Source organism: Gymnogyps californianus, chromosome 2 (assembly GCF_018139145.2).
Source record: "Gymnogyps californianus isolate 813 chromosome 2, ASM1813914v2, whole genome shotgun sequence".
NCBI classification, from domain to species: Eukaryota; Metazoa; Chordata; class Aves; order Accipitriformes; family Cathartidae; genus Gymnogyps; species Gymnogyps californianus.
The window spans coordinates 47,062,871-47,088,208 of record NC_059472.1 but is presented as its reverse complement, the minus strand read 5'-3'; the positions used below and the strand labels follow the sequence as shown (position 1 = coordinate 47,088,208).

General features: G+C 38.6%; 1 protein-coding gene across 1 annotated transcript in view; it reads left to right on the top strand.

The window, feature by feature from the left end:
* Nucleotides 1–23,334, top strand: part of ASXL3 (ASXL transcriptional regulator 3) — a 130,361-nt gene extending 107,027 nt beyond the window's left edge. The window contains exons 9-12 of the mRNA XM_050915748.1: nt 8,545–8,641; nt 9,114–9,219; nt 14,377–16,330; nt 19,626–23,334. Coding sequence (XP_050771705.1) covers nt 8,545–8,641; nt 9,114–9,219; nt 14,377–16,330; nt 19,626–23,300 — 5,832 coding nt within the window. The 3' untranslated portion in view covers nt 23,301–23,334. The remainder of the gene's footprint in view (nt 1–8,544; nt 8,642–9,113; nt 9,220–14,376; nt 16,331–19,625) is intronic.
* The last annotated feature ends 2,004 nt before the right edge of the window (nt 23,335–25,338 follow it).

The following is a 25,338-nucleotide window of genomic DNA, read 5'->3' as shown; positions in this document are numbered from 1 at the left end:
AATTAGCAAGTCTGTCTTTACAGCATGTTTCTTTCCTCTGTGAGGGCTGTTTTCCATCTTTGCTTACCCATATCTCTAAACCTTCTTGGGGCATCACCCCATGGGTGAAGATGCCAAAGCCATTCTGCCTGTAGCACTTATTAAACCACGACTTCATTACCAGTATATGTCTGTCACTGCTGATAAAAACATCAACAGATCCCTAGGTTCCATGATGAGTCCCTACAGCCTCCTTGTCACTTCTGATCCACTCAATCTCATTTCTGGTTATATTCTTAGAGTGAAGGTAGATGGACATCAAAGTTCAATAACCAGTGAAATGAATAGATTTTGCAGGCATCATACCTACCAAGACCTTCATGAGGTTCATTAGATGGTCTCTGTTGTCCTCATTCCCCTTCATTGTCCCCTTGGAATCCCCTTTGGAGGTGGTGAATCTCATGGACATTGGGAGCACTGGCTTTTCTTAATCTGTTCGTGGGATTGGTTCCTCTCTTTTTCCAGAACAGGTTCTAATTTTGGGACTATCTTTCTCTGTATATAAAGATCATATGAAGGTTTGGAGGGTTTAGCATGGAGAGAGCTTTTTATTCTCTGATGGTGTGCTTGGGTGCATTGTGCTGTTATATCTGAATTTCAAACTTGCCAAACAGTCACACATGTAAACTAGTTACTGGTGCCTGAGGCTGCCTATTTAAAATTTACATGTGCCCATTTTAAACAAGCTGTTTCAAGAGGAATAGGAATGTGGTCTTTGGTGTCCAGTGCAGCAGATGTGGGTTTATAGTCTGTTGTGTCAGTGTTCAGGAGTGTGTTTGTGACTGCTTATACCTGGAACATTTTGTCCAAATGTATCCGCAGAGCTTGCATCTAGTTCTGCTCTGTGTGACAAAGGGTGTCTTTTTTAAGTTTTCAGTAGTTAATGACAAGGTAGATGGCCTTTAGAAATGCATTGTGTCTTTTATGTTGTGCTTTATAAGCATTAACAGGAATTAATTTGGTCAGTGCTTTTCTCGTTACACTTTTCTGTTGTTGCAGTGTATTACCTCTTTGTAGCTTTCCTGTGTAAGGTTTCTGAGCTGTTTGACACAGAGGAGGATAGGATTCACCTCCAAATGAAGGCATCTAAATTTGTATGTCTGCAAGTGTGCTAAGTGTCTAAACTCCCATTACAGATGATGCAGATTGAGTCAATACATGAACAAAGAGCCTGAAGAGCTATTTGTCTCACTGTAAAGCAGATGCCGACTTGATGGTCAGCTGAATAGTCCTCTAGGCTCCATTGACTGCATCGGCTAGACCTCCATTGGCTGTAATAGGAGATTGGAAACCTAGGCCATGTCTAGACATTTACATTAGTCGTTTTAATCTTAAGCTGAATTCCAGCCAGGAATGCCACCACCCTCCGTTACTTTTTAAGTTACATTTAAATAGAGCTATAGGGTCTAGGCTTGTATGCCTCTGTCACTAGCACTATAGAAATCATTAATAGCAAATATTAATCTTTGTCATCAAATGATAGTTTGTAAAGTATGAGTTTGGATATTGTTTTTGTTATGATTGCTAGCAGTGACCCCTTCTATTCACCCCCTCAAAGAATCCCAAAAGCACTTTAAGTAGTGGCCTGAAGCCACTGATCACAGGTGGCAAGCATCCAGTTTTGCTGGTGTGCACAGATATTTGATAGTATCACCTGGGGACTTGCTTGTGAATTGGTGTCGTGGTTTAACTCCAGCTGGCAACTAAGCACCACACAGCCGCTCGCTCACTCCCCCCCAGTGGAACAGGGGAGAGAGCTGGAAGGGTAAAAGTGAGAAAACTCGTAGGTTGAGATAAAGACAGCTTAATAGGTAAAGCAAAAACCGTGCACACAAGCAAAGCAAAACAAGGAATTCATTCACTACTTCCCATTGGCAGGCAGGTGTTCAGCCATCTCCTGGAAAGCAGGGCTCCATCATGTGTGATGGTTACTTGGGAACACAAGCACCATAACTCCAAACATCCCCCCCTTCCTTCTTCTTCCCCCAGCTTTTTATTGCTGAGCATGACGTCATATCGTATGGAATATCCCTTTGGTCAGTTGGGGTCAACTGTCCCAGCTGTGTCCCCTCCCAACTTCTTGTGCACCCCCAGCCTACTTGCTGGTGGGGTGGTGTGAGAAGCAGAAAAGGCCTTGACGCTGTGTCATAATACATCCCTGTGTTATCAACACTGTTTTCAGCACAAATCCAAAACATAACCCCATACTAGCTACTATGGAGAAAATTAACTGTATCCCAGCCAAAACCAGCACAATTGGGCCAAACTTATTTTTGCACTTTCTGTCTTCCATTCCACATACTGCTTCACAAGCCTTGAAAAAGTCTCAGGCCTAAGGTCAGTGTTTTCTATTAAGATAGTTGATAGCTATAAATAGTTATTGCTTACATCTGTATTTGGGTGGCTAAAGTAATCTGAGTAGGTAGCCTATTTTAAAAAGTAGAGTAGGGACTTTAAAAGAGAAGGCAGTTCACTCCTGTTACAACATGAACCACCAAGCTTGGTGTTAAGCACTGAGAGATCTGGTTTTTGCTGACAAAGACACTGTAGCATGAAGGAACAATTAATGCGTCAGACTTCGTGATCACCAGTAGGAAGTGGTGGAAACTTATAGGATCAACAAACATGAATTTGGACACGGTTGGCCTACCCAATCTAACGGATGTGTAAGAAATGCACAAAAATTAGTCACCAAAGTGTGTGTTCCAAAGTACTCACCCGGTTTACAGTAGTCTGCATTCAGAGGATGTCCAATTGGTAGAAGTTCGTGCATGTTGAGACATGCATTGTGTTGTTGCAATCTCTTCTAAAGCTTGCTATCACTTTGTACTAGATTTGATAGCAATTTTTAATCCTTTGGGGATTTTGTGGAGCAAGAGAGCATCTGGTACGCTACAAACATATCTATTGATGTTCTCTTTGGATTTAGGTTGCAAGGGGGTGTTTCATGCTGACTAGCTTAGGTAGCAAATGTAGAGGCCCTAATTAGGAGTCTGATCTTTATGCTTCCCTTACTGTTAGTGGAAACAGAGGAGCTCTTCCAGAGTGATGATGCAGAGTATCTAAATTAAGTGTTTATTTCTGCATAGTTGGACTCAAACAGTTCTGTTTCTTGGAGAGAGTTCCCCTTAGTATTAGAGATTTTGGGGGGAAAATACAGATGCTGGTCTTCGCTGTCACCTGGGAACTTTTGCTCTGTGATCATCAAGGGTAAAATGAGTGAGGCCCGACATGTTGTCTAGCCAGCTCTCCAAAGTGTTTGCCTTCAGAAAGTCAGTTGCTAAGGCTTCCGCATCTTCAGATGCTGCATTCGCACTGGTACATACTACTGATGCTGGTGCCCAGTACTGGAGAATCGCATTTGTTCCATGTTACAAAAAGGCAATGGTGTCTCTCCACATACATAAATAAAATGTAATTTTTCCTGTGTGTGATATAAATGCTGCTAAATTTTTCATTTTTAATATTTTGGAGGCTTTAATGCAAAAGTGTCAAAATGTATTTTCTCATACCTTCCATCTTTTGCACGTAATTCCTTTTACATACCACATACCTTTGGGAAAGTCTGTGAATTATAGGACTGTTCTTCCCCCAAGATAAAATATAAAAGCACAAAAGAGGGTTAGTAGCAGTTTGTAGAAAGTGTATAATTACTTGAGTGGTACTGAACACTTCATTTGGATGAATCTTCACTTCTTTCACTGAGTTTTTGTTTGTTTTTGTATTGTGAGGTATCACGGTCAAATGGCGTGATGTTCACACATAAGCTTTCATGGAAGAAATATGTTATACTACAAGGAACTATATATAGTGGATCATTAGTAGTTTTATAAATACATTAGGAGAATTTTGAATCATTTGAAAGAGAGATAGAAATAATAGATTTGCTAATTCCTTGTCTTCGAATATTCTAGCCAAGATCAGATAACCTACCAGTACACACCTATGCAGTACTTGCTGTATCCCTACTAAACCACCAGTGTGCATCTTCAGGTAGAGCTACAAAAATAATCCCTGCCTTATTGTCAGAAGAGAATTTTCAGTGGAACTTGGAGGAAAATAATTGAAGTAGTTGTTCATAGAAAGATTACTCAGTTGCTTTTGATAAGAGTGTTTGACATTTGCTTTGTAATGCAAACAGATGTTGGGGTTTAGGAGATACGTTTTGGGGTTGGGTGGTTTTTTGTTTGCTTTCAATAAAAAGAGGAACTTTTAAAAGCTATTGTGAATTCTGCACAGAAGTATTAATTAGAAAACATAATTCTACCATTGTGCTTAATCAGAAAAACAGAAATTTAAAGCTCAACAGAATAAAACATAAACTTTCCAAGAAATGTTTGTTGTTCCAGCTCATTAACACACTGTCTCTGTTGGGCAGCATTTTTTAAATGCCATAAAAATTAATAGTGTATTTAAGAACTGCTTTATTGGCATGTTTCTTCAAATTCTAATTTAGACCCAGTGGTTAATTGTGCTGTCTCTATCATCAGAGCATAGAGAAGTAAATACACCCTTTGGCTTCAAAATTTTCAATTTTCACTTTAACTTTTTGACTTAGGTGAAAATGCATTCTCTGGGTGAGGTAAGAAAAGAAGATTTCAGTAGAGGTTGTTAGCTAATATTGTAGGAGGAAGACCTCTTAGTCCTTACATGTTTAACAGAGCAGAAAAAATGTCAGCCTGATTTTACATGACGGGGTATTGAGAAAAGGACTAAAACATCTTTGTTAGTGTTGTTTCTGATAGACTCTTTCAAAACACGTAGATGTAAAATTGCTCATTTTGTTTCTGTTCTAACTTGTTTGAACTTTTTTCCCCTGTGTAGAAATCTTTAAATGAATCAAAAATAGCTAAATGATTGAACTTCTTGTTAGTTTAGTTTGGGTTGTTTTCCTCATTTGTTAGTGGATCTGCTCTCTGCTTAGTACTTTTTTCTTCTTATAACATTTTGAAAATTTCTCTCTCATTCACTTTAGCTCTTTGGCCATTATGAGTTCCTTTAGCTTTTTTGTCCTCATCCTTTTCTCTTTGAGCTTTAACTGACTGAATAAATTCTTCCTGTTCCATTCCCAGCACAGGTTTTCTTTGATCTCAAATTTCTGAGCAAGTTTGGCAAAGTCACTGGGGCTGGCCAGCTCTTTATTTCCTGCATTTTTTCCATTGGTATCTCTTACTCTAAATTGTGTGTACCAAGTCTAGATAATGGTGACTACTTTCATGCATCCCTCCATAGTGTTTTAGCCTGAAACGATTCTTTCATATCATGTTAAAATAGATCACTGGAAGCTTCTCCTCTAATTAGTGTGTTTCCACCTTCTGTATCATAATATGCTCTTCTGTCTAGATTTTGGCTGTTCCAGCTATTTAAATCTTCCATGAGTTTTGTGATCCCATGAACATAGGTCTTAGGAAAGGTCCTCCTCTGCCAGTTCATCGAAGGCAATGACTATCATGAAGTCAGCAGTGACTACTTCTTGATTTTGTTCTTCTTACTTTTCTTAACCTAAGCATCTTTAACATCATATTTTTGATCTTGTGAACATAAGCGGTTGCAGTTAATATCTAGAGTGGTCAGTGCAGTGTGCATCTGTTTTCTGATGCAGACCACAAATGATCTGTTGTTCCATTGCTAGCTGACCTATACTAATTTTTCTTCCTAGGTAACCCACTGCAATCTTCTCATTCTCCCTTTCTGCTGTTGTTCTTCCGATTTTTCCCCCCCCCTTCCTTTTTTCTTCCACAGGTACTTACTACTTGGCATTTTTTCTGGTCCACAAGAACTAATGAACTTTGCCTATGACCTTGCTAACATTTGCTTTCTGTTCTGAAGTTCTAGCCTGTGCTTTTCTCTCAGGTGGACTAGTTAAGATTTGAATTTGGTTGAACCTCTTTCTAGCATTTAGCTTGGGGTTTGCAGTTTCTTTTTCACACCTTATAAGTAATTGTGCGCCCAAAAACTTGGCACTTTTTTTCCAAGTGTATTAGGCAATAAAATTAAAGATGCAGTGACTCTTCCTACAAAGCTTGCTTTTCTCATGTCCTTACAACAGGGTTACAACGAAGCTAATACTGTTCTTCTTGTATTCACATGGTGATATAACTTGGCAGTCTTCATAATGCTCTTGATTTATGCAGCCTAGTGAAATAGCTCAATCACACTTGGCTACAGTTTCATATTATGTCTAATGCAATCTGAAAGTGGATTGCTGCTGAAAAGTGGCATTCTCTTTCTGCCTCTTGCAGTACATTCCAACTTTGCATGAGATCTAATGATTGTATGACCTTAGGATAAGTTGGATCATGTTGCTGATTTAACCGAAAGTTATTGTCCACAAATTATTACTTTCCTATGAGATTTGTTGATCTGGCTAGTGATGTGGTTACACTGTTTGCCATCAGCTGAGCAATGGAGTTTCAGGAGGACCATGCCTTTCAGAGACAGCCTGCAGTTAAATGAGGTTAAATATGATAATAACAATTTCAGGTCTGTATTACTCTTTCCTGCAAAACACTTGCTTAGGGCTTAGGGATAAAATCTTGAATTTACTGAAGTTTGGAGTAAAACCTCCATTGACACGAGTGGGTGTTACTATTTCATCTGCTTTTATGTTGAAACTGAAGGTAGCTTCAGCACCTTTCTTTGAGGAACAAAGAATTGTTTATTATAGTAACTTGTGATTCTTTTCTTTGCAATTTCTCATCTTAGCTTTTTAGGAAATTGTGTAGGTGCTGTTTCTGACCATATACTGGTTGGTTTGTTCAGGTGCAAGAGGCACTCATATCTAAAAATCTCACTTTAATATATTAATTCAGGAATTTAAATATTTCTGGAAAAGTTCATTTGTGCAGAAAGAAGATAATGTGTCATACCAGTTTCATTTATACAATAAGTACATGTTCTTTATGGCCTTTCTCTTGTCTCACCACTTTTATTTTCTTGCTGCTTCTGCTGCATGTTTCACTGTTTCTTTCCAGTTTTTCTTCAGTTTCAGCATTAGTCATAGCCTATCTGTAATTAATATGCATATGTTCCACAACCCACATCATGAGAAGTGTAGAAGCATTATATATCCACCCTACTTGAATGCAAATCCTATGACTTGTTGGCAAAACAATGCCATAGAGCAGGAAATCACAGGCAGCAGTGCTGTAGGTTCGTATCCTGCGGAGGGACCCTAGTACCATACACATACTGTTTTCTTGCAGTAATCAAATGCCTTTAGCATTGTCTGTTTTTCAGAGTCCATACTTACCACTCTGTTTCTCTTTTTACTACTTCACATCTTTCTGGTTTACTCCTATGAGATTATTGTGGGACAGAATGTCAGCTAGGCAATGAGTAAAGTAGCAAAGACTATTCTGAAAGTAGGGCCAGTATTATCAGTGAAATATAGAGCTCAGCGAGGGAGATGGAGCTAAATATCATTTAATGTTTCTGACACGTCTGCTTCTTTCTGGCTCCAGTTTGAAAGAAGCACTGAGAATTAGGGGATATTACATAGCTAAAACGTGTTAATATGCTGGAAAATGTGCTGGTTTTTACAGCTAGATCACAAATGGTGTTGCAAACATTTATCTCTTAGTTACCTTAAAGGATGTAAAATAGTGAGTGTTTGTTATAGCAACATTGCCTCTTCTGCTGTTTCCTCTCTTTCTCTCTTTACTTGCTAGTTTGTTTTTATTGTCTGTTTATTTATTATGCTATCGGTGATACCCACTGCTAATTTGTTTTATATAATTACTATTTTCAGTTATTAGAATTCTTGCAATAGTCAGACATATCCTCACAACCTGAAAATAAGCATTAAGTTTTACGGTAAAAGAAAGCTCAATAGTTGGATTGCTTTTAAAAGTTATTGTAGAAAATACTGTGATTAAGACTTTTAATGGTGTTTTATCATTGAATATTTGACAGACGTAGAAAGTAAAAATAATTATAATGTTCTTCCACAGTTTTCACTGTTGTTGCCTATAAAATTATGTGTATAGCTGTTTTTAGTTTTAGTGCCGATTTTACACCGGTTATTTTGTTAAGGTTACCTGTTATCCACTCTTCTGCCAGTACAGCATACTAGCTAACATGAGTGTTAGGTTTATTTAGAAACAGCAAAGTTACTGTCTTCATTACATTTAATTAATTTGTTTTGTACCATATTCCAGGCAGATGCACAAGTACAATAATGATCTTGCTTTTTGATTTTGTACAATAGCTCTAGACATAGGCTCAAGATAGAGGGCAGTGATTAAAACACATCAATCAGTTGTAAACTGAGTTATCATCAGTAACACTGATGACTGAAGAGAGCACACTGGTGCTGGATTAGCCCACTTGCATTTACAGTAACGACTATAATGAAAATGCTGTTTTAGTAGTAGTAGGTAATTTTCTTTGTTATTCCCACTCCCTATCCCTCCCCATTTCCCTTAATTGGAACTCTGTTTTTATGTAATCTTAGCTGAAGCTATTTCTGACACTATCTTCTGCTACCATCGGCTTATTTTCTAGATGGGAAGTGATGGAGTTTTGCGCCTCAGTAGTTCCGCTCTAAATAATGAATTCTTTGCATATGCAGCACAAGGGTGGAAACAGCGATTGGCAGAAGGTAACTCTCTACTTGTTCTTAGATTTACCAAAGGTTAATTGTTTTTATGAAGAATGTCTCCGTTTCTACATTTGAGAAATACTTTTAGAATAGAAAGTGTAATACACCAGTAATTCAGCAAAAGAAAAATTGTGGATTCCATTTTGAATTTAGTGTACATTTTTAGAGCTTGCTGTGGCAGCTTATTTTGACAGTTTAAAAAAAACCCAAGCATTTTCATTGCTGCCAGCCTTGGAAACATAAATGCACGCAACTAAATCCCACCACTATACTTTTGAAATACTGATGTTATATGGTAAATTAAATCTTTCTATGTCACACTCACTTTTGTTTTTCATTATTTTCATTTGGAATTGTTGGATGACTGTAACAGAAATCACTGTATGTCATCTTTGTATCTGTAATTTATAATTACCCATATTAAGCTAATCCTTGACAACTTTTATTCAATATGTTAGTATTTGTTTTTTAGGAGAATTTACACCAGAAATGCAGTTGCGCATCAGACAAGAGATTGAAAAGGAAAAGAAAACAGAACCTTGGAAAGAAAAATTCTTTGAAAGGTTTTATGGTGAAAAGTAAGTATTGAAGCAAATAAAAGCATTTTTTTATTTTCTTTTAGGAGGAAATGAAAATATAATTCTCTGCTTCATATAGCACGGTCATACGCTGTAAAACTTAATAAAGCAGTTATCAAAGGCAGTCATTCCCCAGTATAAGAAGTTGTGGGTAGAATTATAGTGGTGTATCTGCACTTGCATTACAATTGCATTTTTAAAGGTTCATAACTCATCCATAAAAATTCATTCCAAGGAGAGCTTAAGACACAAGGCCCAAGCATGCGAGTATTTTCCAATTATCTTTTAAAAGACAGCATTAGGGCAATTCTCCCCTCCTGCAAAATATAAATACAACTTCCACAGACTAGAAGACCAGTAGAGATATTTCTGTAGTATGTTTATTTTATTTTTTCTAAGCTAGTTGCAAAGTTTCTAAAATTAAATAGTGGTTTTTATTGTTTGACTGAGATGGCCCTTGCTGGAGTAGAATATGCGACATAGAAGAAATATTGGCTAGATTTCATTCACAAATGAAAGTGACAATGACGAGTCTAATTTTAGAAGTGAGATGCAAAGAATAAATAAATACCCTTAACTGACTAAAATTAATTAGATAGTATCACTCCAGGTGCACAACTGGGGCGAGTCAGTACAATTTCATTGATGATGATACAGAAATGGCATTCTGTAGTAGCTGAAGATTCAGTTCTTATATTCAGGTTTTTAAAAAATTAAAATTTAAGGAGATTAACATCTTTTTAAAATTGAAGAATCTTCCTTTTAAAAATTGCCTTTAAAAGTTAATCCATCAATATTTAGAATTACATCTCTGTTTTTAAAAATATTAAGTATTAAAAGTATTAATTATTATAAAGTGTAAACTAATTCTTTAAAAGATACTGATTTTTTTTTTTTATTTTCAGGTATGTTTTAATGGAATTTATGCATAATACTTAGCAGACAAAAATGTGCCATGGGAACCAGCATCACATGAGATGTCTTAGTTTCATTGTTAGATATTTTTTACTTAGGAAATCAAGGGCACAGGGAACCCTTCATTTAAGTGATTAACTTAAAGATTAAGGCATTAACTAAAGTGTTTCTGCAGTAACAATGCTACTTCTCACAATCCACTGCCTTGGACCACTGGGAAATGTAGTGAAAACAAGGCAGCAAATGGACAGATCCATTTTAGTATTTTGTTTTGCGCGTCCTTGCTAGGTGCTTTCTCTCACTGTGAATATGATTTCTACACCACTTTATCTTTATGTATAATGGAAATTCTAGGGTCTTAATATGGCAGACTTTCTTATTGTCAAGTGCTTAATTTTTTACTTAACAGCTTTGAGACCTCAATGTAGTCCAGGTGTTGATCCCTTTAGTATCAAAAAATATTAATTAGGTTTTTAGATAAAGAACATAATGGCTTTTCATTATGCACGTCAAGAGAAGAGTCGGTTACCAACCTTTCATGAAGGAAGGGGCTATGTAAGGTATCGGCATAGGGCCTTCCACAAGAAGTAGAAGTTTAGTACCAGCAAAGCATGAGCACCTCACTCTAGCTGAAGCCTATTCCTCAGTCACAAATGACTGTCGCATGCACAGAGAATGATACTCATAATTTTACAGAGCCAGTAGTCCTGCCGTGCTAGCTGAATGCTGGACACTATAATGGTTGGCAGATAATTATTCAGTCTGCAGTGATGCACGTCATTTGGGTTGATAGGTTCCTGAGATCAACATTGTTATTCAAAATGTCATATTGCACATAATTTCCATTTTGACTACAATATTGAATCTGGTCCCCCCTGCCCTTTCCCCAGCCTGCGTTGTTTCACTTGCATTCTTCTTCCTGGCTGTTATGGAGGCAGATTCTACTTCTTTGCTGCTTGGCCAGATTTAAGTACTTTTTCTCATTATTTACTGACTGGATGGTAGCTTTTGCTATAGTTTCCACCTTGTGTAAGTTCTCTCACCTTTTTTCACTTTGATTTTTAAACTTGCTTTGAGTATGATTGGGCTTTGTCTCTTTTCAGCTATGTTGATTCGACTGAGGTAGCAGATTTTGAAAGCTCCTGAGCTATTTCTCACATGCACTGTCTGCAAAATGGATCTCTCTTCCAGTCTAACTTGCTCATTTTACAGTCAATGTGGTATTTTTGCTCTGACTTCAGCTAATTTGATCTTTTAATATTGCATAAGTAAATTCAAGTTTCACCTTAGAGAAGGACCATTAATAGATGCAGAATCTTTGTAAACATTTTTACATACTCCCCAGTTCGTGGCATTCAAAGGCTTTAGAGTGCTTCTTCCATGTTGGCTCTACACATTATATTTCTTGTGTTTGCTCTTATCTGTACCCAGGCTGTTTATCATGGGACTGTCAGTTGTAGTTTACTTCTATCCATTTATGTTCTCTTTCCACTTCCTCATGGTTGTTCATTTTTTCTCTCTCTGACTTTCTTTACAAAACAAAAACTTCATTCTGCAGTCATTTATCTAGGATCAGCTGACGCATGTTGCCAGAAATCCACATTCTTCTGGCTTGTTGCCCCAGGATTGCAAGGCTTATACTCTATTGTCTCAATATATTATTTCTTTTCCCACTCTTGAGAGAGTTACATGTCAGGATAGTACTGCCAGCTCACTAAATCAAAGCTTTAATTTTTAGTAGACCTCCTCTCAAATTTATTGCTGATTTAATCCTTCATTAATTTTTTTTTTTTTTTAATTTTCCCTGGTACTAGTTATCACAGCACTAGAATATCAGCATCCATATATCCTTGAGTAGCTGTTTGGGTTTTTTTTATTTGATGACTGACTGCCCTTACTTTATCACTTGAATCCGGTCCTTAGCATTTTCACTGATGGCTGTTTACTGCTGTCCTCATATTTTTGTGCTGTTTTGCAAACCTTGGGTGTCTTTTTCTCTAAGGAAGAAAACAGATCAGCCGTTTATCTTGCAATCTGAGATTGCCTTAAACATGCTGATCGTGAGCCTTCTCCTTTGGAAAGCCTTTTTCTTCACTGCAGTATCTTCTTGAAGATAGTAGTATTTCTAATACTGCAAAAAAACAATTAAGATTCAGGACATGTTCTGCTGGCCTTAATCCTGCATTATCTTATTTTTCTTACACTTCTTCCTCTTCAATGTGTTACTAGAATGGGTGTATTTGTGTAGTGTCTGTGTGACAGTTGCATTCACCTTTATCCTGTCCTTCATTCCTTTGCTGATTTTCATTCCATAAAGATAACTATCTGGCAGTATCTTTTCGTGATGTAAGCCAGCTAGAGAAAATAGACGACTGATTCAGTTTTCAGTAATGCAGTGGATTTCTTTCCCCTCCTCATTTTCCTGAGATAACTTTTGCTTGTTTACTCAAGGAATTTTAGAGGAAGAAAGTTACTCACCTAAACCTAGGTAAACTAAACTTTACTCACCTAAATTTATAACCTAAACTTAGACTATATAGGGAACCTATAGTCTGTATAGAAGAAAGACACATCTTCTGAAATGCGTTCAGTGTGGGACATGTAAATCTGCTGTTCTGAGTTGCTCTCTAGAGGATCCTTCCTCAGCGTATTGATGGCACAGGGAGACTTTGTGCATATTAAGTGACTAGTAGTAGGCAATATTAATAATTACCCTGAGAGTGCTTTTTGGGGTACCGATTCCAGGCTGGTGGTTTTTTTTTTGGTTTTTTTTTTTTTTTGCATTTACAGCTATCACTGTAATGCATCTGTTCAGTATTTTTAAAATGCGCAACCATAGATTTTGGTTTTTTACGTGTTTATTCTGTACGTCCATATACACAGGCCTTTGTGATCTCTGTATCTTCTGGCTGCACATTGACAAGTTATCCTGCTTCCATAATTTCTGAATATCTTTTATGCTTGCTTATTTCCATATTATTCTTTGTTTTCTGATTAAAATGAGGACAGAGATCAAAATTCTATTAATTAGATCAGAAGATCCTTAAGACCATGAAATTTCATTTAAGGCCTCCAACAAAGCTTTTGTGTATTTTCTGCTATTATGGAATTGATGAGGCACAAAGTCTGCTTGGAAAATCTTACTAAAGATGCTGAACACCTGTACTCCCACTGTTCTTAAAAGGAAACTAGGATGTCAAAGTGCATACATTTTTTAAAATAACCATTTTTTTCAGCCCTTGGCTTTTATTTTGTTTTGGTTTGTTGTGGGTTTTTTAAATTCTGTTGAAGTAATAAAACTTTTTTTAAACCAATATTTTCAGGACCAAAGGTAAGAAAATCTTCAGAAGAGAAGTATACGTCGGAATGGTTCCTTTGCACTTCATCCCTGAGAATGAATGCATAGATTATAAATATGTGTCTTTTTAGCTCCTTAAGAATGTTAAACTTCTTTCTAATTATAGTGAAATCGAATGAATAATATATACATAGATCTGTTTATTTAGAAATAGTTTTCATCCTAAATGAAGTATTTAGTTTGCTGAAAGAATGGAGCAAAAACACACAAGCTGTCAACTGAGATCTTTATAATTGACTCTTGAGTTGTAAAATGAGGCTGAAGTGGAGTTATTTTGATTTTCATCATAAATTTGAAATTACTGTCAAATTACAAAACTGAAACGCATGCTTTGCCGTCTTAGTTTTAGGTGCAGCTTTTTCTTTAAAGTGCAGCATTTAAGCCGTATTGCTGGCTGTGTTGACCCTAAATGCAAGTGTAGGAGGAAAAAAGGGATTTCCTTTAGAACTGTTACTGATGGAACAAGATACAGTTGTGCATTTCCTCTGCAATGCATGCTGTATTAGTATTGCAGTGTTGTGCTGGTATTTTAAAAAAAAAAAAAAAAAAACAAACACAGAAGTTTAAACAGAGTATGAGTAGTGGTGAATGTGTAGCTTGTTTTTTTGTTTCATTGAAGTGCCAAATAGTTAAATAATGAATAATAGATTACTTATTTTAAAAATATTTAAGGTTTTTAACATTGGTAAGAAAATCGGGGTATTTAGGTTTCCAAAATATATAAAACCATATATAAATTAGTCAGCCACCACTTAACCAAACCACTATTTTAAACTGGAAAATATGTCCTTTTTGTAAATAAAAGATGTGGGCGAGAAAGACAGTCCTATTCCTTTATCATGTCTATGATGAAAAACCTTTTTAATTTGTGTGGTTTTATTTAGATTGGGAATGTCAAGAGGGGAATCAATGAAACTCACTGCAGCGCAGAACAATGATGAAGATGAAAGCAATTCTTTGTGTGGATCTTCTGGCACACCTGGTCCTTCTCAGCAAGCAACCTTTGAGGACCAAGAAGAGAAAGGCGCTAAAATTCCACCTTTACCAGAGAGAGATTATTGTCCGTCTCTTTGTAGTATGGAACAGGTTCCTGTCAAGGATCTAACAGCAGACTCAGAGGATATACTGATACCTGAAGAATCAATCATTCAGGAGGAGATTGCTGAAGAGGTTGAGACAAGTATTTGTGAATGCCAAGAGGAGAACCATAAAACAGAACGTGAGTTTTCTGAGGAGTCAGTAAGTCCAGCTGGTACAAATGAAGAAACAGAGGCAGTACAGCTTGCAGACAGCACTGAGTCCTGTGTCATGATGAATGATGTAACTGATACTGTATCTCATATTGAAATTAAAGTGGAGTTGAAGTCAGAATGCCCTCAGGAGGAGATGTCAGTTGTGATAGATCAGCTGGAGGATTGCGTATCACCAGCACGATCAGCTTCCTCCACAAACTCTGTCAGTGATACAGCAGAGAAGGATTCTGAGTCTGCAAAAGAGCTAATTGCACCAGAAATGCAAAATGCTGCTCTGGAAGGCTCCTTGTTCACTGGTGGAGGCATTGCAGTGGATATGGAGCTTCAGAGTGACCCTGAGGAACAGCTGTCTGAGAATGCTTGTATTTCTGAAACTTCCTTTTCCTCTGGAAGTCCAGAAGGACCGTGTGTTTGTATTGCCTCTCCTGGAGGAGACACTCAGTCGACCTCAGAGGAACCCTGTACTCCAGCATCTCTTGAAACAGCTTGCTCATCTGAAGTGTCCAGTACTGAAAACATTGAAGGTGATATTCAGCAAAAGGCCAGTGATGAAAACTTGCACACACCTTTAATGTCGGAAATCTCTCCAATGTCCACCTCACCTGTAACCTCAGAAGCATCTCTGATGTCAAATTTACCTTTAACATCAGAGGCATCACCAGCTTCTAATTTACCTTTAACATCAGAAACATCTCCAATGTCTGATTTGCCTTTAACATCGGAAACATCTTCAGTGTCGTCTGTTCTTCTGACTTCTGAAACATCCATGGCAAATAGTTTGCCTCTTCCATCAGAGACATCTCCAGTTTCTAATTCACCAAGCAATGAAAGACTTATTCTGCAACAAAGGAAATCACCATGTTTGTTGGAAGACTCCCTTCCCACTTTGCAAGAAGAAAGCCCTGCCATTCCTAAGGTGGTTCAAGAAGAGAATCTTGTTGTTCAGCCAAAGCAACTTCAGAGTGCTCCTGAAAATATGAAAGTTGGTCCACTAACAATTATACCTGATACTTCAGTATTGGAAGAGCCCCAAAGCAAAAACCTCAGTCATCAGCTATGTAAGTCACATTCTGAAACTGAGAAATCCTACATTGCATCCATCCCAGAACACTCTCCTCCAGAGGTGATCAAAATTAAAAATCACAGTGTTCAGCAAAGAGGTGACAAGAAAGGTACACTCTTGCCATCAGAAGTAGCTGTCTTATCAGAAGGATCAGTTGGCAAAAATATCGAATTGCTTCCATCGAAGCCACATGATAAACTATATACCTCATCTCTAGAGAAAGCTACATTCTCTGAAGTGTGCAGAAGTAAATCTCACAAGCTAACAGGCAGCACCCAAAGTCGTCTAGAGAGTTCACATTCTTCCAAGTCATTAGAACCCACAAAATCACCTGAAGTGAGGAATGAAAGTAGAGACCCAGAGATCCCAAAGAGGAAAACAGCAGAACAGCACAGTTTTGGAATCTGCAAAGAGAAGAGAGCTAGAATAGATGATGATCAGCCTAACCGTAGTGCTTCATCAACGAGTCCATCTGATAAAGATCAGCCACCCAGAGAAGAACCCCGAGTTCCACCTCTTAAGGTAAAGTAATGAATAAACAGGCTGACTTGGAAACTAAAGGTTTATTATCTCCCTCCTACTGACTGCATGCAGACACAGTGCATGGTGTATTTTTTGTGGACGTGTGAGGGGTGTTAGTACTGGTGGTTTCGCTTTACTATTACATTCCTACCATGCCAAATTACTTCTGATATAAATACACCTATAGTTGTTCAGTCAGGGTCTTTGCTACAAAATTGCTTTTGTGTGAGGGAAAGTTTTCCAGGATCTATGGCTTAATCTAATTTGAGAGCTTCCCCATCATGTACACAGTGCTACTTGTTTTTCTAGTTGCCCAACTGTATTATCTGCTTGTTCTCCTGCGGGTGACTTCTCCAGCAAGCATGAGTAATAAATGCTGCCAGAACCAATACTACGAAAAACAACCAGTGCAAGAGAACCTAGAGTCAGAATAGTTGGAGATTCCTTTGCAAGCCCAGGGCTTGAGGTAGGCTGAAGTATAAGATTTCCCTGTAGAATTAATTGGAAACAGAGACCTGGCTATCAGGGTGTCGTGGTTTAACCCCAGCCAGCAACTAAGCACCACGCAGCTGCTTCCCCCTCCCCCCTCCCAGTGAGGTGAGGAGGAGGAAAGGAAAAAAAAAGTAAAACTCGTGGGTTGAGATAAGAACAGTTTAATAACTAAAGTAAAATATAATACTAACAATAGTAATAATGAAATATTATAATAATAATAATAGTAATGAAAAGGAATATAACAAAAAAAAAAGGAAAGGGGGGGAGAAAAAAACCAGTGATGCACAACGCAATTGCTCACCACCCGCTGACCGATGCCCAGTTAGTTCCCAAGCCGCGATCTGCGCCTCCTGGCCAACTCCCCCCTGTTTATATACGGGGCATGACGTTCCATGGTATGGAATACCCCTTTGGCTAGTTCAGGTCAGCTGCCCCGGCTCTGCTCCCTCCCAGCTTCTTGCACACCTGCTTGCTGGCAGAGCATGGGAAACTGAAAAGTCCTTGGCTTAAGATAAGCGCTACTTAGCAACAACTCAAACACGAGTGTGTTATCAACATTATTCTCACACTAAATCCAAACCTCAGCACTGTACCAGCTACTAAGAAGAGAGTTAACTCTGTCCCAGCTGAAACCAGGACACAGGGGAAGTGTCTAATTGATATATGTATTGATATCTTTCTTAATAGCAAAGCAAAAGGCAAAAAAGGTACACCAGCTAAGCATACACTTTTATGCGTCTCATTCTGCTATGTAAGAAAGTAAATTCCAGTTGAAAGCTTTTTTTTTCTAACAGGGGGATCTATAGATTTAGTTATATATAGGCTCAGCATTTTGACCCTTTTAATTTTGTACATGATGACATCAGCCAAGTTTTAGATCCAATTTGCTGAACTTAAGCCATTGACTTTGCAATACGAGTTCCTGATTATTCAGAAATGCCCTTTTCTGCATTTATTTTTAACTGCTGCAATCACTGAACATTGTTAATATGGCCAGGAGGCCAAATAGGCTAACTGTTTTAATCACTAGTGCGGCAGCATATTTCAACTAATTTATTTTTATGAGCAGTGATGCAATTGGAAGTTAGCCCATTCTGAGTTTAGTGATATTCTTTCATATTTGGAAGGTCTCTATCTAGCCTAATAAATTCTAATCACTCTCTAAGCACAAAGGAAAATAGATCACTAGGGAATAGAAAAAGGTCATGACTATAATAATAAAAATAATCAAGCACTTAGAGCTTTAGCAGTTCTGGTGATGCAAAGTGGAAACTGAAAAAAGTTGCTACTGAAACAGAAAGCAGAATGTTTTGAAATAATTGTGAGTTTGTGATATTCTTTAAAATATGTTCATGTAAATGTTAAAGCCTCGCAATATTAGGCGTGTTTATTTATAAGCCAAAAATTTAACTGCTAGGAAAAGTGAAGTATTCCAGCCTTCCAGACCAGCATAGAGTTGTATGGTTATATAAATGGTTATATATTACAGTACCATCTTAATATTGATTTCCACTGATCTCTTATGAAAAATCAGAGGCTGTCAGTCTTACACAGTCTTAAGAATTGAATCTCCCTGAAGCCTCCAGCCAGTGAATGAGAATACTGAAAAATTGGCAAGCATTTAGAAAAATAATTTTGAACAATCAATTCTAGTATGTTTTTTGTGTAACAAATATTTGGCTCTTGGGTCATCTCACCAACAAACCCCTATCCTTTGTAATTAAAAGAGGAAAAAGAACCCCAGTTCTCCTAAATGATTCTGCTATATGGCTCTCACTTCCCATCATACCATATGACTACTTTTTCTACAAATACTACCTAGTTTTCTTCTCAGTTCCTTTCAGAAGAGAAGTCACAGCATTAACCACTAAGTCGTATTACTGTGGACAGCCGGTAAATGTATGTCCCTTTTAAAAAATGGAAATGTTTTTTTGCCAACCTTTGGGTATTCTGAGAGAGTGTATGAGTTACAAAGTGGTCCCAGGACTCTTAATCTCTAATCCTGAAAACAGATGTGCCTAATGGGAAACATAGTAATAATCCCAGTGATTTCACAGGTTATTTTGCTTAAAGTTTTAGGTATTTGAAACTTTAATATTTGCATTTTTAATATTTGTAGGTTTGAGGATTTCATTTTTGAAATGCAGTAGTGTAGGAGGTATCCCAGGGATGTATTAAAATGAGTCTCTTTAAACTGTGAGTGAGGAAGGGAAAGGCGTATCCTTTGGTGATTCACTTCTTTTGTACCACTACTCTAAGTGGTCTGTGGTGTAACATGAAAAACAGGCTCAGTGAAGACACTGCTACATCCTGTCTAAAGGCAAGGTAGGTTGTCTGGTATATAAGCGAAAGACAGGCTGTTCCTAATGTCTTAGTCATTGGAGACCAAGGAGCAAAAGCACGACATGATTGTTACTTTTTCACACATTTGCAGCAAGTGCTTAGTCGTAGGCTCTTCTCTAGTATCACTGCACTAGGCTTGTTGATCTTCTCAGTTAGATACACTGCATATAAAACAGGTCTGACAAATTGTATCAGATAAGCATCATGTTGTCATCCAGTTCAATCTTTCTTCCTGTCAGAAGGATCAACATGAGTAGGCTAATACAGGTGTCAGTTATTTGTGCTGGAGGATGATAAAATACTGAGGTGTAAATATCATTAATTTTTAGCATTTTTCTGTCCAGCTGCACTGAACAGTAATTCCCTTCATTACCTTTCTCTGACCCTTTAAGAGACAGCTGGTGATTTTAGCGAGTCGATGATCTCATTAAAATTACTGGTTTTTTTCTTCCTTTAGATTCAGCTTTCAAAAATTGGACCACCTTTTATCATCAAGAGCCAACCTGTTTCTAAACCAGAACCTCGAGTTTCCCCAAGTACATCGGTCAGCAGTGGGAGAAACACTGGGGCTAGAACTCTTGCGGATATCAAAGCAAGAGCTCAGCAAGCAAGAGCCCAAAGAGAAGCTGCAGCTGCAGCAGCCGTGGCAGCAGCTGCGAGCATAGTCTCTGGAGCAATGGGGACCCCATGCGAAGGTGGAAAGACAAGAACACTGGCACACATCAAGGAACAAACAAAGGCCAAGCTATTTGCAAAGCATCAAGCCAGAGCTCATTTACTCCAGACTAATAAAGAATCAAAGTCGCAGTTCAGCTCAAAGGAAAGTACCTCATCTCTGGAGATACCAACCTCTACTGACACAAAGATTGAAGGTTCTACCGGTGTCATTATAGTTAATCCTAACTGCAGGTCCCCTAGCAACAAGTCTGCTCATCACCGTGAGACTACCACTTTATTGCAGCAGTCACTTAACACAGCTACATTACCAGAAACTGCTACTGAGATATCTGTGCACAGTTCTGATGAAAATATACCTATGCCACAATTGTGTGAGAAAATTATTTCATCTACCTCTACTGAAAGTAACAGTGTGCCAGTGCTTTATAATAAAAGTTCAGTCTCTGTGTCTGTTTGCAGCACTGCTATGTCTGGAGCAATTAAAGAACTATCTTTTGCAAGTTCTGTTGATAAATCCTCTGTTTTAATGTCTGTTGACAGTGCAAACACAGCAGTTTCAGCTTGTAATGTAAATATGCTGAAAACCATCCAAGGGGCTGATACTCCATGCATAACTGTTGGACCAAAATGTATTGATAACAGTAACGTACCAGTCTCCATAGACAATACGGTCTTATCAAATGCCATCGATGACAAAAGGTTGCCGATACCAAGTAGCAATGCAAATAACACAGTCTCCAGTCATTATGCCACTGTGCCAGCTTCATCTATTGCAAATAATTTGCCAAATCATCTCTCTGGTAGTTCTGTACTGATTCCCCCAGGGGGGACTACCAACAGATTTTCTTCTGATAAGATAGCCATAACTGGGTGTAACGAGCAAAGCACTGTCTCCATTCACACTACCGTTAGGTCAGGTTTAAGTTGCAGCGAGGCCCTTGCAGTAGCAGATTCTGTTGCGAGGCCGCCCATTTCAATGTTTACTGGTAACATGGTGACAATAAGCTCTTACGATAATGCTACTAAATTAAATGCTGATCTCTTAGAAAAAAGCTCTGGAGCACGAAACCGAATGGATCTCTCTGGTAAATCTCAGCCAGTGAGCTTTACACAAACTGCCATGAATAGGTCTATACCTTGCAAAGTCATTGTTGACCACACTACAAATCTGAATTCCAGTCTGTCACTTTCTTCTTCTATTGAAAATGTAGAGAACAGCATTGACCTGCAGAGCAGACCTGTAAGGACAGAAGCTGCCTTACAAAGTATAGCCTGTCCTCAGGTGTCTGTCATAAGCAGGCCTGATGTGGTCTCTAATGAAAGCCTTGAGCACAGTTCCAGCTTTATCACCATTACAGCAAAGCAAGACAGCAAGAACTTGCAGGCAGGTTGTTCAAGTCTTCGAGAAGTGCCTCTTGCTCCTCAAGATAAATTAATTGAGGTGGTTACTCCCGGCCAAGGTTTTGCTGAGCAATTAAGAGGTCCTTCAGCATTTAAAAATGAAGCAGATGCTGCCTGTGCCAAACAGTATAACACTAACAATAGAATTTGTTGGCATGATGAAGAGGCAATGAGTACAGACCAGCCAGTGGTCAGCCATCTTAACTCTGGTAAGCATAAGGAATACGCAGAGCAAAACTGCTTAAAAAATGTCAAAACCGAACCTTCCAGTTACACGCAAATGTCAGAACTGCAATCCAGGAGTCTTTTGACGAACATTGCTGTTCCTGTTAAATCGGAAACTAATGAGTCTGACAAGTGCTTCAGGATGGACACCGAGGATTTTACAGGACCTGAAATGCCTGCCCAGACTGCAGAAATAGCCACGAGTGCGCAGCCGCCGCAGACCTCCAAGACATCCGTTGCGGACTCCATGGAAGACTCCCTGTCCCTGACAACAGAAACCCTAAAGAGAGTTACCAGTGCTGGGGGCTCTAGCTGTCGCTTGTCGTCAGTGGAGGCCAACAATCCTTTAGTGACACAGTTACTGCAAGGCAATCTGCCTTTAGAGAAAGTGCTGCCGCAGCCCAGATCAGGAGCCAAACTAGAAATTAACAGGCTTCCCTTGCCTTTGCAAACTACCTCAGTATGTAAAACAGCAGTGTCCGAGAGAAATATTGTTGAACATCCTTCCAACTCTCCTAATCCAGATGGTAAAGGATTTACAGCAGGCAGCATAGCCCCGCTACAAATCAGAAAGCGTGAAAACCATCCGAAAAAGAGGATGGCCAGGACTGTAGGGGAACATGCTCAAATTAAATGTGAGCCTGGGAAGGTGTCAATGGACACAGATGTTAAAGTGGCTCCTTGTGTAATTAGTTCCAGCATGAATCAGCTAGGGCATGGTCAGCCATTTAAGCAGGAGTGGCTGAACAAACATGCCATTCAGAGCCGAATCGCACACAGCCCAGAGATCAAGCAGCAGAAGAGGCCACTGCCTTCATGCAGTTTCCAGCAGAGCTTATTTCACATTGATAAAAATGGCAGCTTTCATGCAGAAGCTAGTACCTCACATAGACAGCATTTTTACCAAATGTCCATGGCTGCAAGGGGCCCCATTCCTACGGCAGCTTTGTTGCAAACTACTTCAAAAGGCCCACCTGGCTGCAACGCGTTTGCTTTTAGCAGACACCTGGAACAGAAGGGCTTGGGAGATGTGAATATTTCTACAGCAGCTCACCAGCTGAGGCTAGGAAGTGTGTTTTCCCCCAATATTCAAATTAAGGAAGGTGATGACATTGCCAGTGCCTCTCAAACTCTGCAGAGTAAAACATTAGTGCATCCCCCTCCTCCCCCTCCGCCCCTGCCACCTCCTCCTCCTCCTCACCCAAATGCAGAAGTCCCCTCTGATCAAAAACAACCGACAGTTACTATGGAAACCACTAAAAGACTTAGTTGGCCTCAGCCAGCAAGCATCTGTAGCAATATAAAATCTGAACCTGTTTCTTTTGAGGAAGGTTTAAGCAGCAGCTGCGAACTGGGCATGAAACAAACTTCCTATGATCAGAACGAAGTGAAAGAACAGTTAAAAGCGTTTGCATTAAAGAATGCAGATTTCTCTTCCTATTTACTTTCTGAGCCACAGAAGCCTTTTACCCAACTTGCTGCTCAGAAAATACAGACGCAGCACCCGCAGCAGCAGCAGCAGCAGCAGCTCTGTGGAAATTATCCAACAATACACTTCGGTAGCACAAGCTTCAAAAGGGCAGCATCTGCAATTGAGAAATCGATTGGGATTTTAGGAAGTGGCTCAAACACTGCCACAGGCCTGTCTAACCAGAATGCGCAGATCCCGGTTCAGAAATTTGCTGACAGTAGCAATGCCGATGAACTGGAACTGAAATGCTCTTGCAGGCTGAAAGCCATGATCGTGTGCAAAGGCTGCGGAGCCTTCTGTCATGATGACTGCATAGGGCCTTCCAAACTGTGTGTAGCTTGTCTGGTTGTACGGTAGGAACTGAATCAAAGATGCAGTATCCCTTATCAGCGTGGGAGAGCAGGACAAAGGAATGGAGAAATTGGAACAGTTCAGGCCACTAATGGTCTGCAATTAGTTGATTGATTTTTTTTTTAATTGTTTTTTTTTTCTTCCACGTGGTGCTTTCACAATTTAGTTATTCCTGCCTGAGTGCCAGTTTCTGGGAAGAAGAGGAAACCTGTAGAAGGAGTTTAAAAAAAAAGATCGCCTTGTTACTGAAGCTTCTATGAGCTCTCTTGCTGTGCTAAAAAAAAAAAAGGCAGTAATGCATGTCATTTGTAGCTTCTATTTATTTGCACAAAGTGCAGCACGTTTTTTCTCCACTTTTTGATAGTTGATACAAGCTGCAGGTTAAAGATCAGTGGAAGAATAACTGCAAGGAGTGGAGTAACTATGCAGAATGAATAATGCACCGAATAGCAACTGTTTTGAGTGGGGTAGTGGCAAGGTGCAGGGTATCGGCCATCATAGCTTCTAAGTCGGTTTGCAGTTTTTCTGCTAATAGGATTGTTTTCTTCAATTGACTTTCACTATCTAGGGCTAAGCTATAGTCACTTCACCTAGCAAAAAGAAAAAAAGAGGAATTTAGATTGTTAGAGGAGTCCCCATGCCTGCCAGGGACTATGGAACTCAAATCTTACTCGTCGTCTCTTCTTGTTGATTCCTTGAGAAAGATTTGTATATGCGATGGGTTAGTGGGACCAACACTGGAATCAGATTGGCTTCAGTAGAGTCTGGAGAAAGTAGCTTCTCTACTGGGAATTAGAAACCTGTTTTCTCTTCCTGTTTCCCACTCAAATATTCTTTATTTGTATTTGCCTCTCTAATCTGTCCACTTGGTTTGTCAGTCCCAAATAAATATACATATATAGGGTCAGACTTATGTAGTAGGTTCTGGATGTTTTAGCTTTTCCATGGCCTAAATATGATGCATTCTTATGATGAATGAATAAGGAAAGATTCTAATTGCGTATTGGTTGAATATTAGATTATCGGTTGTTTTTCCTCTTATGTGAGTTACTCTATTTAAATAACATCTCAGAGTTTTGCCATTTAAAGTAATTCGTAGAATTACTTACAACACTGACTTTTTTTTTTCTCAAAGGAATTCAGACCCCTTCCTCTACCTTTTAGAAATTTGGAAGCAAAAAGGCATTTTTAAAAGGGATACTGCATCTTTAAAGTAACCTTCAGTATTTATCCAGTACTGTATTTACATTCAGGACTATAGCTGCATTCCAGATGCGCTAGCCACCATAACAGCAGAGAAGAAAAACGATAATTTTGGGGCCCTATTCACCTAAAAGGAAAATACTATAAAGGGATAAAGCACATGCAGTTGCTGGGGAGATGAAAATACCTTGGGGTTTTTTTACTCCCACTTCAAGAACACAAAATGTGGAGTGCAAGTCATCCATCTGCCAATATGTGGTTGGGTCTGCCCAAATGTCAGCATCAGAGAGAAATGTTATTTTTACCATTACAGTAAAACCTCACTAATCCAAAGACCTTACAGTCTGCTCAAGTAAATGATTTTCTTTCCACAATTTTCAGAGCGCAATGTGGTAAGAACGTGTGAGATGTAATACTGCTTGGATTTCATGATGCATTTACTGTTGCATTCTGAAATATTAATGTGAACGATAGAACTACATTTAGGAAATAAAAAGTATACTACGTTTTACACTATACTTCTTTTATATGATCTTTGTTCACATACTTATTCATAAGCTGTAACCGGTCTCCCTGACATGGGTGCATATTAGTGAGGTTCTACTGAATGGAGGAACCACATTTATTTTCTTGTGGGACCATTTTCACAAACATGATAAATGCCATTTATTGTCTTAAAAGTGAGCTGGAATATCTACAACGTACATTCCTGTCATAGGAAGCTCTATGGTGCACCTTGATGTTCTCTTTTATTGTAATTAGCAACATATCAATATTATTTTTGACACTGTGTGGTACAAAGGCCATTTATAATTACACTAACAAATTTGTTGCTGATACA